The 17,182-nt window shown below is 41.6% G+C and overlaps 1 protein-coding gene across 7 annotated transcripts in view; it reads left to right on the top strand.

The window, feature by feature from the left end:
- The window catches only part of CBLB (Cbl proto-oncogene B), a 226,022-nt gene that overhangs the window by 123,961 nt on the left and 84,879 nt on the right, over positions 1 to 17,182 (top strand). For all 7 annotated transcript variants that reach the window (XM_075072562.1, XM_075072555.1, XM_075072552.1 and 4 more), the window contains 4 exons: positions 3,598 to 3,754; positions 10,378 to 10,499; positions 13,406 to 13,543; positions 16,799 to 16,886. In XM_075072562.1, coding sequence (XP_074928663.1) covers positions 3,598 to 3,754; positions 10,378 to 10,499; positions 13,406 to 13,543; positions 16,799 to 16,886 — 505 coding nt within the window. The remainder of the gene's footprint in view (positions 1 to 3,597; positions 3,755 to 10,377; positions 10,500 to 13,405; positions 13,544 to 16,798; positions 16,887 to 17,182) is intronic.

The raw sequence follows: 17,182 nt of genomic DNA, 5'->3' as shown, positions 1-17,182 counted from the left end.
ACCTGATACAACATGAATTCAGATATAACGCGGTAAAGCAGTGCTCGCGGGTGTGGGGGGCCTACACGCTCCAGCGGATCAAGGCAAGTTTGATATAACGCAGTTTCACCTATAACCAGCGGTGAAAGTAAGCAGGTACAGAGGATTGGTAAGAAAAGGAGACTGCCTGGGGGAGGGAGAAGCCTGCCCCCTGCATAAGAATAGTTTAAACTCAAGCCGTTCCCTAAGTGGTTCAGCCCTTGGGATTAGGAGTGGTTTCTGGCATCCTTGTTAATTTCACTCACAGTAGCTGGGGGAGTGGGGAGGGTGTGTTGTCTATGGCAGGGGCAATCCTTATCTGCCCCCGGGATGAGGGGATCTTGTCTCCAATACTAATATACACAACAAATACAAGCATTTGGCTGCACAGCTTAAATCCAGAGCTAATAAAAGCAGGTGGAAGGGGAAAACTCACTGTCACATTGGTTTCTCATCTCCTCCCTCCCCCTTCTCCAGCCAGACTGCAGACAAGGCTCTGCGTTCCTCCCCCTCAGCAGGGGTTCTCCTCTAGGCTCTAGCTTGCAGTAGGGACACTGGCTGAGATGCCAGCTGCTGCTGCCTGCATAAGAACAATTTAAACTCAGCTGTTCCCTGCGCAGTTCAGCCCCCAGGGTTAGAAGCTGTTTCTGGCATCCTTGTAAATTTCACTTCCAGTTGTTGTTGGGGGGAGCGGGAGGGTGTGTGTGACCATGGCAGGAGCAGTTCTTTTCTGCCCCTGGGATGAGGGGATCTCCTATACACAAAAAACACAATCAAAATCAGGAACCATTTCCAAGTTCACCTCTATTCCATTCCCTCCCCAGCAGAGGATCATGGTTGTGATGTCTCAACTGTTTGCAGATCCTCTTTGAAATGTTACTGAACCGCGCAGTGAACAGCTGAGTTTAAACTGTTGTTATGCAGGAGGCAGGCTTCTCCCTCCCTCAGCCAGCCTCCCTGCTGCAAGCTAGAGGGAAGCCCCTGCAGCTGCTGCTCGGTGCCAGACAGGGAGAAAGCACAGAGCCTAGTGTCTGCAGCCTGGCTGGAGGAGGAGGGAAGACAGAGAAAAATGTGACAGAGTTTTCACTTTTTCAGGCTTATTCCAATAGTAAAGTTTTATTACAGACAGTCGTGGTAGTAGTAATATTGGCTTTATTTTGTCTATCTATGTCATGCAGTGGGAGGGATCCATGAAGTACGTAGGAGAGGTGGGTTGCTTGCGATTAGACCATATGGGTAAGAAATGTAAATTACTTTCACTCCTGCCCAAAACCCAGAGCTCCCAGCCACCTCTGCAGCTGGTAGCTCCGGGGGGTGATTTAAAGGGCCTGGCTCCTAGCTTCAGCTGAATCCCCGAGCCCTTTAAATCCTGATTTAAAAGCCCGGGGATTTAAAGGCCCCAGCTCTTCTGATAGAGGCCACGCCTCTTCCGGTTGAGGCCCCTGCCCCTCCACAGGACTCTGGAGTACCGGCAAGTCCTTTAAGTTACTTTCACCCCTGCTTATAACACGGTAATATTTTTTGGCTATCGATGACAGCGTTATATCAGGGTAGACGTGTATAACTACATCATTTTCTTATACAACTCCATATTGCTAAGTAATCTGAATTACTTTGTACATGTGACAAGGAGATGTGAAAATATCTGTGGAATAAAAATGTTGTGGGGCTTTTCTGAAGTTAGTGTAAAGAGCCGAAGCCCATCTATAGCATGTGTGAGGGTTGTGTTTGTGGCTCTTTAGACTTTTTTAGCATCCATAGACACACAAACACGCTTTAAAAACACAAAATCTTACACATTTTAAAGTCTTGCAAATAACCACAGATCACCTAGAATGTGATCCTGTAAAGTAGGCCATTCTCTACTCCTACTGGGCATTGAGGTCAGTCAGGGGTTTAATGCCTCACAGAATTTAGACAGTAACCTTTATAAGGATGTCTGGGGGAAGAGGAAGCAGCAGCTGTTGACAGGTGGTCTGCCATGGCTTGTAAAGGGTTCCACACCTCCAAGTGGTGGGCATCGGGTGGGGTCCCAAATCTCACCATCTTCATTGATAGTGGTTGGCAGAAGAACCTTTCCGTTTGTGTCGGCAGATGAGTTTGAAGGGACGTGGGATACAGAAGGATAGGGAGGGGACCTGAGGTGTACAAAATGCAACTCTACTAAAGAGGATCAGTTTAGCATGTCTTTGTTCTGAATTGCTCTTTCCACGCCTGCCACACTTTGCTCCAGAGCTACAAATAAAAGCAGGGGCAGGTACTGCCAGTGGCAGAGGGATAAGGGACTCATTCCCTGTTAACGCTGACAGGATATGTCAAAGCACTCAGCCAGCCTCTGTCTAGCTGAATGAGGCCTTCGTTGCATTTCAGCTGTCATTCCTCCTTAATGGTAGCACCTGTTCATCCTCTGTTGAATTCGTTTTCAATAGGCTCCTTTTTCTCCATGCTACTAGGATGTGGGGCTGAGGGGTGCCTTCCTCCAGTTTTTGTTGCATCCTTCCGAAAAGAGGCAGGATTTCCCCCCACCCCAGTAGCAGGCTCCCAGCATAGTAGCATCTTGAACTGTTGATTCCTCAAGTACCAAATCCCTTCCTTAAAAGCTCAGGTAGACCTTGTTTCTAGTCTGAAGAATAGAGCAAGATCATTGAATAAAGTCTCAAACATTGCTTCAAAGTTAGCTACTAAATTGGATTCAGAAAAGTATAGTTTGGATTATTTATGGAAGAGCTTTCAAATTTGTGGAGCTGTAGACATGGTAAGAGCTGCACTCCAATATCCATGTAACTGTTATAACCCATTACCGTTGCTGTTGTCCTGCAGTTTTTCCTTTGTTTGTCACTACTACTCAATTCTGTAACAATTTTCTCATTTCTAAAAGCAATTTCTTTGGGGAGGAGGTGGGGGTTGAGAGAACAGCCATATAGTCAAATAGAGCAAGCCACACTCATGGGCAATAAATTAAAGAACCTTTCCCTTCCTTAGGTTGCTGATCTGAACTAAGCCTTGAGTAATAATGTCATAGCAGTTATTATCTGAAGGTTGTTAGCCTGTACAAAGTGAGCTGGTATAAATGAGCCTTAATTACAAAAACTGAACTCACAGTAGGCACTAAGTAGCATGCTTGTTAGTCTGCACAGAGGCCAAGGGCCATGAAGACAGAACTTCTTGTCCATCTCAGAGGTGTTTCCTTAAAGTCAAGATTGGGATCATGTGGAGTGGTTTGCTGGACCTGTTCTGTGGATAAATAGAGGATTTCAGTCTTGGCACCAGAGGCTCCATCAACTTTCCCTTGCACAAAATTCACTTACAGTAAAAACAAACCACCAAAAACCCCACCACCGCACCATTTTGGGAAATAATTTGGCTTGAATATTTAGCGTAAAATAAGAGGGAGATTAGCAACATCATTTTAATGGAAAATAAGATGTACTAGCATTTGACTGAATCCTTGCAAAAAACTGATCTTTAGTTTTTGTAGCAAAATCAAACATTATTAATGTCAAGCTTGAGTTGTGCTGTCTAAATAAGAAAATGTTTTCAATATGCCATCTTATTAAATCATTTCTCTCCCCCTTACAGAACTATAGTGCCATGGAAAGTGTTCCGGCAGTGCCTTCATGAGATTCATCAGATAAGCTCTGGTTTGGAAGCAATGGCTCTTAAGTCTACCATTGACTTGACCTGCAATGACTACATTTCAGTTTTTGAATTTGATATCTTCACTAGACTATTTCAGGTAAGATTTTTAAAATATTCAGCATTATGGAAGAACTTAGGTCTGTAAGTCCCCAAATGAACAACAAAAGTCAGATGGTTGGAAAATCGTGAATAACTCAAACATTAGACTATGGAGCTAACTTTGTTTATTTTTCATTTTTTAGTATCAAAGCTTACATTTTAAGATACATCCATGAAACAATATGTGCATAGTTTGTGGACATGGCTACCCTAACTGTGATGCAGTTGTGGCAACTCATGCATTTTTTTCCTGCATTCAGATTACTCTAAAAAAAAAAAAAAAAAAAAAAAAAAAAAAAAAAAGTGGGCCTGGGTTGCTAATCTAAAATGTGTATATAAATGTATGATTAATGTGGCATATACATCATATCTATTCTAAATGTGGGCCTGATTCTGCTCCTGTTTAATAATAGTATTTTTGCCATTGAGTTGAATGGGAGTAGAATCAGGTCATGTGTTTGGCAATGTCATTTTAGTTGCTGAAGAATTGCTGAGAGTTTTACTGTCTGTCTGAACTAAACTAATACAACTAATTGTGTACATATGCTATGCAACTTTTGTATATGTGTATCCATTCTACATTATGTACTTTAATGTGGACACCATTCTAATGATTGAGTTTTCTGAGGACTGGATAAAAATATCCATATGGATATATTAATTCTTCAATTTCCTCACTTTAGCCTCTCCTTTGTATAAAGGAGTAATTATTAGGATGCAATTCTGGTAAATGAAATCTATCACTTATTTAGGCACTGGCTGTTTTTTCTTTGTCTGAAGTGTGCATTGACAATTTAATGCGTTGTTTGTGAAAAATTTTGTTTGTTAAAGATGTGCTCAAAATGTGAAATTTGGATCCAGATCTGTTGAGTTTTTTTCAACACACACAATATTCTGGCATGTTCGTTTCTGGGGATTTGGTATAGTCCATTAAAGGGCTAGGGACCATTTGCAAAAGTTGAATGATAGAGGGTATGTTGAATCCAGGGCTTTTGTTTCTTTATCATCTCTTATTTTCACCAACTGAAATTTTGCCAGAACCAATATGTCAAAGTTAAAATTGTTCAGGTGTAACCCATCTCTGTTTAAGCTGAGAGTCTCAAAACACACTCAAAGCATTCCCCTTACAGAAATAACCAAATGCATCTTTTATCATTATATTTCAAGATTTTTGAGGGTTGGTTGGTTGGTTTGTTTTTTACTGGTGCCTTTGCTAGAGCTAGTGCAAAACTCAGCTATTTTGGATTTCAAGGATTTGTATGAATTTTTGGCTCACATGATTTTGTACCTTCTGAGCTTTGCTTTTGAGTTTGGGATTTGAGTTAAACAAAACACTCATGGCAAAATTCAGTTGAAATACTTAAGCTTTGCCTGGTTTGAATAAGTTTCTATTCCAAACAAAAACTTCTGTGTTCAGTAGAAAATTCTGAAACCTTTTTGTTGAAGCTGAAATGGTTTTCAGCTTGGTAACTGTAAAAGGCTTCTGGGGGATACCAAGAGCTGTGGGGGCATTGTGTTATCTCTCTGCCTCATTAAGAATGAGTTTTGCTGGCAATTACTAGACTGTGTCAGCTACCTGCCCCTCCAGTCTCTTTCTCACCAGCAAACCTCTCAAGGCTCTCCTGGCCCAAATGTTGCTAGTAGGTAACAATTGGAGCATTCCAGCCCATGAGCTCCTCAGAGATGTTTCTCTGCAATCCTCAGCCCTTCTGCTGTGCATTTACAGAATATATTAAGTTTCCTGCTGTGTTAGTCAGTATATCACAATTTATTAAAAACACCCTTCCCTTCAAACACAGCACTGAATTGGCCTCTAGTAAAAGTAAATCAAGTTAAACAAAAGAGCAGGGATAAAGTGATACCAAGTAAAAGAGATAAAGATAGAGATGGTTACAAGCAAATAAAAGTGAAAACACATCTAGAAGTCTAAAACTTCATCTAGCAAGATACTGTCTTTGTTCAAGATGGTTTTTCTCACCAACAGTCTCCTTCGCAGCTTTTTACTGTCCAGCCAGGCCAGGAGCCAAAGATCAAATCACCTGGCTTTGTCTTCTAGGTGAAGGATAAAGATGGAGTTGAGACATTCCCCAGGGTACAAGCTGTCCGACTGAACAGTAGTTTCCCCATAATTCTGTAGCCTGGAGTGCCTTTTACACTGCTGTGCTGCCAGAACAACCACACTTGCCCTGCTCATATACAGCCACCAGCATGTAAAATCACTCCCAGCTGTGTTACATGAATGCTGTCCCAGCCATTCATGAAGTACACACAGGGTGACACCCACATATTCTTTAATCCAAGCCTTGTTCCCCAGAAATGTGCCTCTTGCACTACTCAGTACCCTCCTGGACTGTATGAGCTCATAGTAACTCCATCATTCCAACACTGGGTAATGATTATGTGCCACCCTAAGCAGAGATTTCCAAACACTTCAACCAAACTACACTGGTTTAGAGAAAACATTAAAACAAGTTTATTAATGATTACAGGTAGCAATGCATATAAGTCAGGATTGCTCATAAAAGAAACAAATGGATAAATACACAAATTAATTCCTAAACTTTACAAAGGCTAATAAGTTTAAAAGCAAAAAAGGGTTACCTCACCATCAGTGGTAATACATTTCACATGCTGCATCTCTTTCCAGTCTGGGACCACTCTTCCCTTCCCCCTCTTTGTTCAGTTCTTCAAGAGTCATTGTCATGAGCGGAGAGAGGAGAGAGGTTACGTGGAGGTCACTGTCTCTTCTTTGTATAATCTCCTTTCTTTGAGGATTACTCCCTGCTGGGGTGTAGACAAACAGTTCCCTGTGTACATGAGATTTGAACCATATCTTGTTTACATCTCTCCATTGCTGAAAGATGGCTTCTTAAGTAAATGATAGCCCACTTGACTTTGATACCTGTCTGGGGTTGCTAGTATGTCTTTGTCTCTGAAAACTGTTACCTAAACTCAACATTTTCCAGTAACAATGATATAGCAAAATATCATAATTTTATATGCAGTGATGTTACACACATTTCAACAGGATACTAATATTCAGCAGACTGAGTTTTCACATGATACCTCGCAAGGCATACTTTGTACAAAATATATCATAACCTTATAGATATGGTGAACATGAGATACAGGATATCACAGGATTCTCTCTCTTTTCCCTAAGGGATTGTCTTTGTCTTACAAGTCAGGAAGGCAGCCTGGGGATTCAGACTCTGTCTCTCTCTAGGATACAGGAGCCATGTCAATTCTCTCTTGAGTTCAGGCAGGTTTAGCTTCATAATTTTGTCTATGACTAATGTGTAAATTGAGGTAAACCCACACTCATTTATCTAGAACAGATTTGTTCATCATCTTTACCTGGGCTAAACTGTCAGGTCTTAAACATGTTCCAGTAACGACATACAGAGAAAATTCATAACTTTATATATAAGGTTAGCACATTCATTTTACATTGATATTGATAACTACCACGTTACTAGCTTTGATATAATACCTCACAAAACATATTTTGTACAAATATTGCAGTAGTGTGTAGGGCAGAGGTGGGCAAACTATGGCCCGTGGGCCACATCTAGCCCACGGGACCCTCCTGCCCGGCTCCTGAGCTGCTGGCCTGGGAGACTAGCCCTCTGGCCCTGCCCTGCTGTTCCCCCTTCCCCGCAGGCTCAGCTCACTGCACCAACGGTGCAGTGCGGTGGGACTGTGAGCTCCTGGGGCAGTGCAGCTGCAGAGCCCAGCCTGACCTGGTTTCAGTGCTGCACAGTGGCGTGGTTGGCTCCCGCTGGGCAGTGTGGCTGCCTGTCCTGCTGTTCTGGGCTGCGCAGCTGTAGCCCTGCCAGCCACCAGTGCTCCAGGCTGTGTGATAAGGGGGCAGGGGAGTTTGGGGTTAGTGGTGATCAGGCAGTGGGGTTGTGGATTGGGGTTGGGGCGGTCAGAGGGCAGGGAACAGGGGGGTTGGGTGGGGATAGGAGTCCCAGGGGCGCAGTCATGAAAGGGGGGGGGCGGATGGGGCGGCAGGAGGCAGTCAGGAGCATGGGTTCTGGGGGCGATCAGGGGACAGGGAGAAGGAGTGGTTAGATGGGATAGGGGTCCCGGGGGGCTGTCAGGAATGAGAGGAGGGGTTGGATGGGGCAGTGGGGGGGCAGTCGAGGCAGAGGTTCCAGAGGCAGTCGGGGGGCCAGGGAAGGGGGGTTGATGGGGCAGAGGTCCTGGGGGAGGGTATCAGGGAACAGGGGGGAGTAGGTTGGATGAGGCAGGAGTCCTGGGGGAGTTGTCAGTGGACAAGAAGCAGGAGGAGTCAAATAGAGGTCAGGGGTCAGGCTACACCTGGCTATTTGGGCAGGTACAGCCTCCTCTAACTGACCCTCCATACAACTTCAGAAACCCGATGTGGCCTTCAGGTCAAAAGTTTGCCCGCCCCTGGTGTAGGGTGTGAATACAGGGATGCCTAGGATCGCAGTAAACAAACCCAAACCTTGGCTTGGGGGTTTGACTACAAGAGGTTCTAAGAGGAACACTCCTACCGGCTATACCATAAATTAGTACAGTTTGGAGTAACGTCCAATTATTCTTAGTAAGAAAGCTGTCCTGTTTTTCCTGCTCTGCTTACAAATCTGACATACACATTTCTTTTTGCTTTTTTAATCTCTGTATTAGCTATAATGATGAAAAGGGAAGGCAGTGAGCTGAGATACATTTTGTTTTGGCCCCTGCAGTGTTTTGTACATTGTGTTACACTGCGGAGTTGAGTCTGAAATAGGATTTATTTTCCTTGATCCATATACCAACAAATAACTGATTATATTAGTTTCTGTTTACTATATTATCTGAGCATTGCCTCTGATTCATTACCTTGCTTAACTGTTAGATAAAGTGAATCAACAAGACCAATTTATGTAAGAACAGAAGATTGGTTAGGATTAATTTTTAATTTAAGTACAATCCTTTTAAAAGAAGCAGAGAACTCTTGCCTTAGAGGGGTGAGGTTCTCAGCTACTGTATATCTGTGTCATTTTATTGAAATCAGTTTACGCTGGCTGCGAATCTGGCCAAGGGACTACATGTACTTCCCTAGATTTTTAAGATACTTCTCTAACTTTTTATGTGTATCAACAGTGTTAAAAGTTAAGTTGCTTTTTTTCTCCCCATGCAAGAGTGTCACTATAAGTGTAGTGCTACAGTTGGTAGTGTAACATTTTGAATGCTTTAAAACAATAGAGCCTTTATTCTGTCATTGTAAGCAGGTACCACGAAGTATAGTCTTTTTGTAGTACAAAATATTTGCATATCCTTCTTCCCTTTTTTACAACTAACTTTCTCCTCCTGATTAAGCATTATAGCACTCAACTTCTGCATTCTGCTCTCACTGAAGATAAGGATGTAGGGAGGAAGACTGAAGTTGGACAAAATGCAAAAACTTTTCTTAGCATTGCATTTGGATTATGGAATTCTCTTGCATTTGTCATTGTGTGCAAATTTATTTTTAAAGACATTAATCATATTGAAAGCATTTAAACTTTCTTAGGCATCTATTTAAAAAATCCACAGTTTCATCCTGGAATATCCAATATGAAAAGTTCTAAATAAAAATGTTTGTGTTCTGTTGTTTTAAACAGTGGGAGGATAAGTTTGATTAAGAGCTGTTTGACTTGTGAACTGGAGAGCTCGCCTGAAGAATTGTTGCTCTGACAGAGAGAAGCTACCAAAAACCTTCATAACTGACACATTTTATCCCCACTTTTCTAGCATAAGCAGCATATTTCTAAAAAAAAGTTACCTGTAAATGGAATTGCATAAGAGAGAGTTGAATAGACTCTCATCCCGATTTCCCTCTTCTATTCTGTTCCTCGACCCACCAACCCACCCCCACAAATTCTTCAGCCACTTAGAGGCACTAATGTCTTTCACAATGTTGGTTGTTGAACACTCACTTTTTTTATGTTGGTACCTGAAATACCTAAATAAAAGATGTTTTGTTTTGCTTGAGGTAATAATCTGGCAGGTCAAGTGTGCTTCAGTGCTAGCTCTTTGAAGTAATTGTGACTCAAGTGAAGTGGCAGTGATAATTCATCAATACCCTGAAAGTAATACTGTCACTGTTCATCTCATTTTCTGGCCATAATGCTGGTATGACAACTGACAGGATCAGAAAGTATAGAATAATAAAAAGGATGACTGTTCAAAATCGGTGCTTCACTAGACTTAATCTATTAGTATAATAATGCAGCGTCTTGTCTAAAAAAGTAAAGTTGTAACGTGCTTCTTTGCTGTGCATTCATACAAACTGTACAGCTTTCATGAGAGACTTTTGATGCTGTCTTGGGGCCCAATTCTGCGAAGACTTACTATGTCATAACGCTTAACTTTACTGGGACTACATATGTTATTATCAGTGAACCCTGAAATACTGATCCTGCAGAGATCTTATACAAGTGCTTAACTTGACACATTGAAGGACTTTGAAGGACTCCTCACAATGCATAAAGTTAAGCACATGTGAAAGTCTTTGAAGGATCAGAGCCTTAAACAGCTATATTGCATCAGTCTTGAGTTTTTATTCTAACACATACTTATAATTATCTAACCGGATTTATCATTTCATTATTTGTGTGTTCTTTTTAGCCTTGGGGTTCAATCTTAAGGAACTGGAACTTCTTAGCTGTGACACACCCTGGCTATATGGCATTCCTAACATATGATGAAGTCAAAGCAAGGTTACAGAAATACAGCACCAAACCTGGGAGGTAAGAGGTTTCACTCATTACTGCTTTACAAATAAACTTGCTGTTTCTAAAGCTAAGTAATTCTGCTGGATCCGTATTCCTGGATCACATCCATTTGTTGTCTGGTTCTGGGGGAGTGAATTCATAACTTGATTAACCAAGATCTTTTTTTTCTTCGTCAAAGTAAAGTTGTATGATCTCTAATACATAACAGTTTCTATATAAAGACTGTAGCTGAAGCAAACTTCAAGCCCTTTTTTTGTAATGGGATGCAGTTTTTCCACCCCGAATGCTCAAAAAGCAAGAGTGAGGCCTCAAGCTTTTTTTCCTTTGCACCCTCAAGGGCTAGAAACTTATTTTGGAAAATGCTGAGATTCCCCTCACTTTAAGAAACACCAAATGAGTCTGTGTAATATAAATAAATAGTAACATCTTGAGGCTTGGGATAACATCAGGAGAGTTAGTAATATGTGGGATGACTGATCATGCATCTGGGGTTTAAAATGACAACTTGTGTTGAAAGCCAGTGGTCCCCAAAACTTTTTACTTCGCACCCTCCTCACCTGTCTGCGTTCCCCCACCCTTCTGGAGCCACAACCCGGTCCTGGCCCCAGCTCTGGGGAGAGGAGGGCTTGGACGGGTGCAAAGTAAAAAGTTTGGGGACCACTAGCTTTCAGAACCCCCACTGTAAAGTGTTCCAGCGCCACTGTTGTAGTTTAATCAGTATTACTTACAATATGTTGTTGTCAAAAGAGCATACTTGCCTCATCAGTAATTGTCTGATATCAGAGGAGCTGTACATTGACAACGTTAAAAAAGATCAAATTTGTGTGTGTGTGTAATTTTTAAATAACTTGTGTTACTGTACCTGTTGAATTATTCCGCTTTCACTATTTTTGTTTATACTTTGTACTATTTGTGCTTTCCCTTCACTCAGTTTTGGCAGATGCAAAAACATGAGTCACTTCATCCTTGTTCAATTGTTTAGCCAGTTTAGAGCGACCATATTTCCCAAAGGAAAAACAGGACACCACATGGGACGAGGCCAGGCCCCGCCACCCCCACCCCACATGTGGGGCTGGCCCGAGCTGCTTGCCCTGAGCCCTGCATCCTCCACCCCTCTGCTGGCATCATTGCCAAGCCCTGCCTGCCCCTTGCATGGTGTTGGGACTAGTGTCGCTGCTCACCCGAGTCAAACCCCTGCCTGAGCCCAGCCTCTCCTCCCACCCCTGCGAAGCTGGCATTGCCACTCACCCCCTCATTTGTCCTGTTTGCTCCTCTGAACCGATCACCAGGTGGCATGAGCTAATGAGACACATGCCCAGTTTTGCCCAAAGAGTCAGGACAGCCGGGATAGGGCTTAAAAAAGGGACTGTCCCAGCCAGAACAAGACATATGGTCCAGGGCCAGCTCCAGGCACCGGCACAGCAAGCAGGTGCTTGAGAGGGGCGGCATGTCCAGCTCTTCAGCAGCAATTCAATGGCAAGTCCATCACTCCCTCTCGGGCCTGCGCCCTCCACCCCTGCCCTCCGCCACCACTTGGGGTGGCAAAAACACTGGAGCCGGCCCTGGTATGGTCACCCTAAGCCAATTTCACATTCTTTTTCTCACCTTTCACATTCTAATGTTTAGATTTCTAACACTTTAGGAGCACACTTATGTCTGACCGAAGAAATCTCCTTAAAATTGGCAGGATGAGGGGAATGTACTGGAAAATAATTTCCAGTATTGGATTTTCTCTTTTAACAAAACCTAAATGATCTCTTGTTACCTGGCCTGTAAAGGAATCTTGCTTTACCAGTTTAGATAACAAGTTGATACTGATCTCATGCATGTATGATAAAACCCAAATAAAGATGTCATGATGATTTTCAGAGTAGTGTGTTTTAGTTGATCATTAATGCAGTAAAAATAATGACTGTGGGGTTATGAAGAAAAAAAATGGTCTTTAAAAGATTCATAGATTTTTAAGGCCAAAAGGGATTATTAGATCATTTAGTGTGACCTCCTGTAGAACACAGGCCATAGAATTTAATCGTTATCCCTTTAAAGTGTGCAATAACTAGTGATTAGCTAAAGCATATCTTCCAGAAAGGCGTCCAATCTTGAACTGAAGACTTCAAAAGAAAATCTTATCCAAAGCTGCTTTAATGTTCTGTAGAATTAATTTTAAGACCAACTTCTGTCTCTCTGATTAGTATCACTGGGGAACTTGTTAGGTTACTTACGTGAAATATTAAACCTTCCAGAGAGAGAGAGCTGATATAAAGTGAAATTGCTTGTTCGCTTTAAAATATTCTGGCAATTCTGAAGTTTTTTGTTCAAAAGCCAGTAAATAGAAACGAGTTACTCTTCCGGTGAAATCTTGGCCTCACTGAAGTCAATGGCTGTTTTGTTGTTAACTTCAGTGAGGCCAGGATTTCACATTTTATATTTATTGTGGAGGAGGTACAACTTTCAGCGGTGATATTTCACAGTACAAATCTGTTCACCTCTCTGGCTGGTTTTCCTGTTTGAGCAATTAAAAAATGAGTTGCTGTCTGACATTGAAGATTCCATATATTTTAGTAAGAGCAAGAATTTGCTCCCACTTCCTTGCCTATAATTTTCTTGCCTATAATTTTCCGTTCTCTTCTATTGTGCAATGTGCTGTGCATGGTTTTTACTCCTGGCTGCCACCTGTTCTACACAAAAGTGGCTGAATTTCAGTCATGCTGTATATATATTATCAGAGAAGCTCTTTTGAGTATAGTACTTCAGAATAAAATAGTGGGGTTATAAACAGTGGGGTTGATCAGGATTTTTTGAAGTGAATTTTAAGTCCCAGAGTCCCAATCCAGTGCCTTAACCACAAGACCACCTTTCCTTTCCATTTGTTTTACCAAGCATTTTTATTAGAATTGACTTTGTAACCCATTGTCCTCCAGCTACATTTTCAGACTGAGTTGCACTCGACTGGGGCAGTGGGCCATTGGATACGTAACTGGTGATGGAAACATTTTGCAGACTATACCTCACAACAAGCCTTTATTTCAAGCTCTAATTGATGGCAGCCGGGAGGGATTGTGAGTACAAATGATAACTTTCATTTTATAAAATATTGATGTATTGCTTTGCTAATTCATAATTTAAAGCTTCAAAAGATGCTTTAAAGTATTAGAAGTAATGGATGATATGGCTGTTTTGTAGTCATTTTGGAAATCCATGACTATTACTTTTATTCATCTATAAGACACTTTTTTCAAGGTAATGCAGTTAACCAAAGTTGACCATATTTTATGGCAGATAAATTCCAGGGGAAATGAGATTGGGGAGTTATAATTTAAATTTTGTTTAATATAAAAGTCACAAGTGCGTAAGCTGATCATGCAGTTAGTTCTGTTAATTGCTCCTGTGTAATACTAGACAATGGATATTAAATATATTTGATAGCTTTGCCTATGCCTTATAGGCCAAAAATGTCCCAGGTTTTTAATATTTTGTGTGTGCGTGCGCGTGCACCAAACTTCAGGTTTTCTGGGGTATTCCCTGAAAAGTTTGGTCTTTTTATAAAGGCCTCAGGAATTTAAAAGTTCTGTACAAAATTGTAACTTTTCTAAGAGTACATCGGTTCTATGTGGTAAGTGCCACAAATAGGCATCTGTATCACTCTTGGTGTGTGGGTGTGTTTTTACACATTTGGATTACTTTTAAAAGTAATTCCGAGGTTGTTGCTCTACTTCATAGAATCATAGAATATCAGAGTTGGAAGGGACCTCAGGAGGTCATCTAGTCCAACCCCCTGCTCCAAGCAGGACCAATTCCCAACTAAATCATCCCAGCCAGGGCTTTGTCAAGCCTGACCTTAAAAACCTCTAAGGAAGGAGATTTCCAACACCCAAGGTAACCCATTCCAGTGCTTCAACACTCTGAGTGAAGTTTTTCCTAATATCCAACCTAAACCTCCCTCACTGCAACTTGAGACCTTTACTCCTTGTTCTGTCATCAGGTACCATCCTCCTTGGAACCCCCTTTCAGGTAGTTGAAAGCTGCTATCAAATCCCCCCTCATCCTTCTCTTCTGCAGACTAAACAGTCCCAGTTCCCTCAACCTCTCCTCATAAGTCATGTGCTCCAGCCCCCTAATCATTTTTGTTGCCCTCCGCTGGACTCTTTCCAATTTTTCCACATCCTTCTTGTAGTGTGGGGCACTGGACACAGTACTCCAGATGAGGCCTCACCAATGTCGAATAGAGGGGAATGATCTCGGCCCTCGATCTGCTGGCAGTGCCCCTACTTATACAGCCCAAAATTCCATTAGCCTTCTTGGCAACAAGGACACACTGTTGACTCATATCCAGGTTCTCGTCCACTGTAACCTCTAGGTCCTTTTCTGCAGAACTGCTTCCTAGCCAGTCGGTCCCTAGTGTGTAGCAGTGCATGAGATTCTTCCGTCCTAAGTGCAGGTTCAACAAGGACTATGCACTTGTCCGTGTTTAACCTCATCAGGTTTCTTTTGGCCCAATCCTCTAATTTGTCTAGGTCCCTCTATATCGTATCCCTACCTTCCAGCATATCTACCACTCCTCTCAGTTTAGTGTCATCTGCAAACTTGCTGAGAGTGCAGTCCGCGCCATCCTCCAGATCGTTAATGAAGATATTGAACAAAACCGGCCCGACCCTTGGGGCACTCCGCTTGAAACCAGCTGCCAAATAGACATGGAGCTGTTGATCACTACCCGTTGAGCCCGACAATCTAGCCAGCTTTCTATCCACCTTATGGTCCAATCATTCAACCCATACTTCTTTAACTTACTAGCAAGAATACTGTGGGAGAACGTATCGAAAACTTTGCTAAAGTCAAGGAATAACACAGTCACTGCTATCCCCTCATCCACAGACCCAGTTATTTCCTTATAGAAGGCAAATAGGTTAGTCAGGCATGACTTGCCCTTGGTTAATCCATGCTGCTGTTCCTGATCACTTTCCTCTCCTCTAAGTGCTTCAGAACTGGTTCCTTAAGGACCTGCTGCATGATTTTTCCAGGGATTGAGGTGAGGCTGACTGGCCAGTAGTTCTCCGGATCCTCCTCCTTCCCTTTTTTAAAGATGGACACTACATTAGCCTTTTTCCAGTCATATGGAACTTCCCCCGATCGCCATGTGTTTTCAAAGATAATAGCCAATGGCTCTCCAATCCAATCCGTCAACTCCTTTAGCACCCTCGGATGCAGCGCATCTTGCCCCATGGACTTGTGCTCATCCAGTTTTTCTAAATAGTCCCGAACCACTTCTTTCTCCACAGAGCGCTGGTTACTTTCTCCCCATACTGTGCTGCCCAGTGCAGCAGTCTGGGAGCTGACCTTGTTTGTGAAGACCTAATTAATTCAATTAATATTCAATTAAAAGGATAATTTAAAATGTTAAATGCTAATTGGTTTTATCTGAGCAAAGTATCAGGATTCCTTTCTTGTAAAACAGAAGATGTGTTTTATTGTTGCTACTATAACCTTGCTAGACAAGAACAACAGAAAAATAGTTAAGGTTGAGAGTATGTATCAGTCATTTAGGGTGAATGCATTACAGGAATCTTGTAATTATCCCAAATCCAAGTGTTTTAAACCCAGACATGTTAAGGTATGGAAATACCCAGTCAGGAGACCCAGGCAACCTTAACTCTGCCATTTAGTGGCCCCATGAAATAACGATATCATTATGATTTATCCATTTTAATATATGGTCCCAGAAGAGATTAAACTGATTTGTATGTGTGTGTTAAATAACTCGCGTCACTATAAAATGTAACTTTCAATGAGGTTGAATCCCTGCTTTCAGTATGAAACTCAACTGAACCTTAACTAACATCAAAAGTTTTCTTCCTTACCCTACTATTTTAATATCCCTAGCTATTCTCATTTTAAGCCCATGCACTCTAAATATAGTTTCTGTTCATTATTTACTTAAATATAAACATAGATACAGTATTCGTCCCTTGCTATCATTTGTGTTCCATCGTCCTGAATTCTCAGCTACATTCATCACACTGAGCAACTAGAACTATGCAGATAGTCTTGAGATCACTGAGACTCTGTGGATATGAGGGCCCAACTAAGCATATTCTGTTGCAAGATGACCTAAGATAGTGCCAAGGATAATTTTAGTATAGTTAAATTCTATTTAACCAATTGTCAGTCGTTCAAAGAAATTGGGAGTATGCTCAGGAGAGAGAAGAATTTAATCAATATCTGATATTGCCCTTATTGGCTATCCAGAATTTCATAGATTTACTTTAACCATGAAAATTGTGGGAATATAAATCTTAATAATAATTTGTGTAATTCAGCTATCTATACCCAGATGGACGAAGTTATAATCCTGATCTGACAGGATTATGTGAACCTACTCCACATGATCACATAAAAGTTACACAGGTATGTTTCATGTTACAAATTCTGTTCCATATTTGCTTGGTGCCCTATCCGCCAGTGATAAATTTTTATTAAAATATTAGATTAAAATTAAGATTATGTGGTTGACCAAAAAGGGGTTTGAGAAAAAACTGGATGGCAAGTCTTAAAATCTAAAGGTAATGGTAATGCAGATGTCTCTTTTTTTTTTAAAGTTGTTTTGATTTTAACCATGTTTTGGGAGGGTGAAGTTTTCACAGCTTTTGATAAACATTTTCTTACATTGTGTGCTGAAGGGGTTATAAAGTTTAATATTTTGT

Source organism: Chelonoidis abingdonii, chromosome 1 (assembly GCF_003597395.2).
Source record: "Chelonoidis abingdonii isolate Lonesome George chromosome 1, CheloAbing_2.0, whole genome shotgun sequence".
NCBI lineage: Eukaryota > Metazoa > Chordata > Testudines > Testudinidae > Chelonoidis > Chelonoidis abingdonii.
The sequence above is the reverse complement of the archived record's forward strand: the minus strand, read 5'-3'. Positions and strand labels throughout refer to the sequence as shown.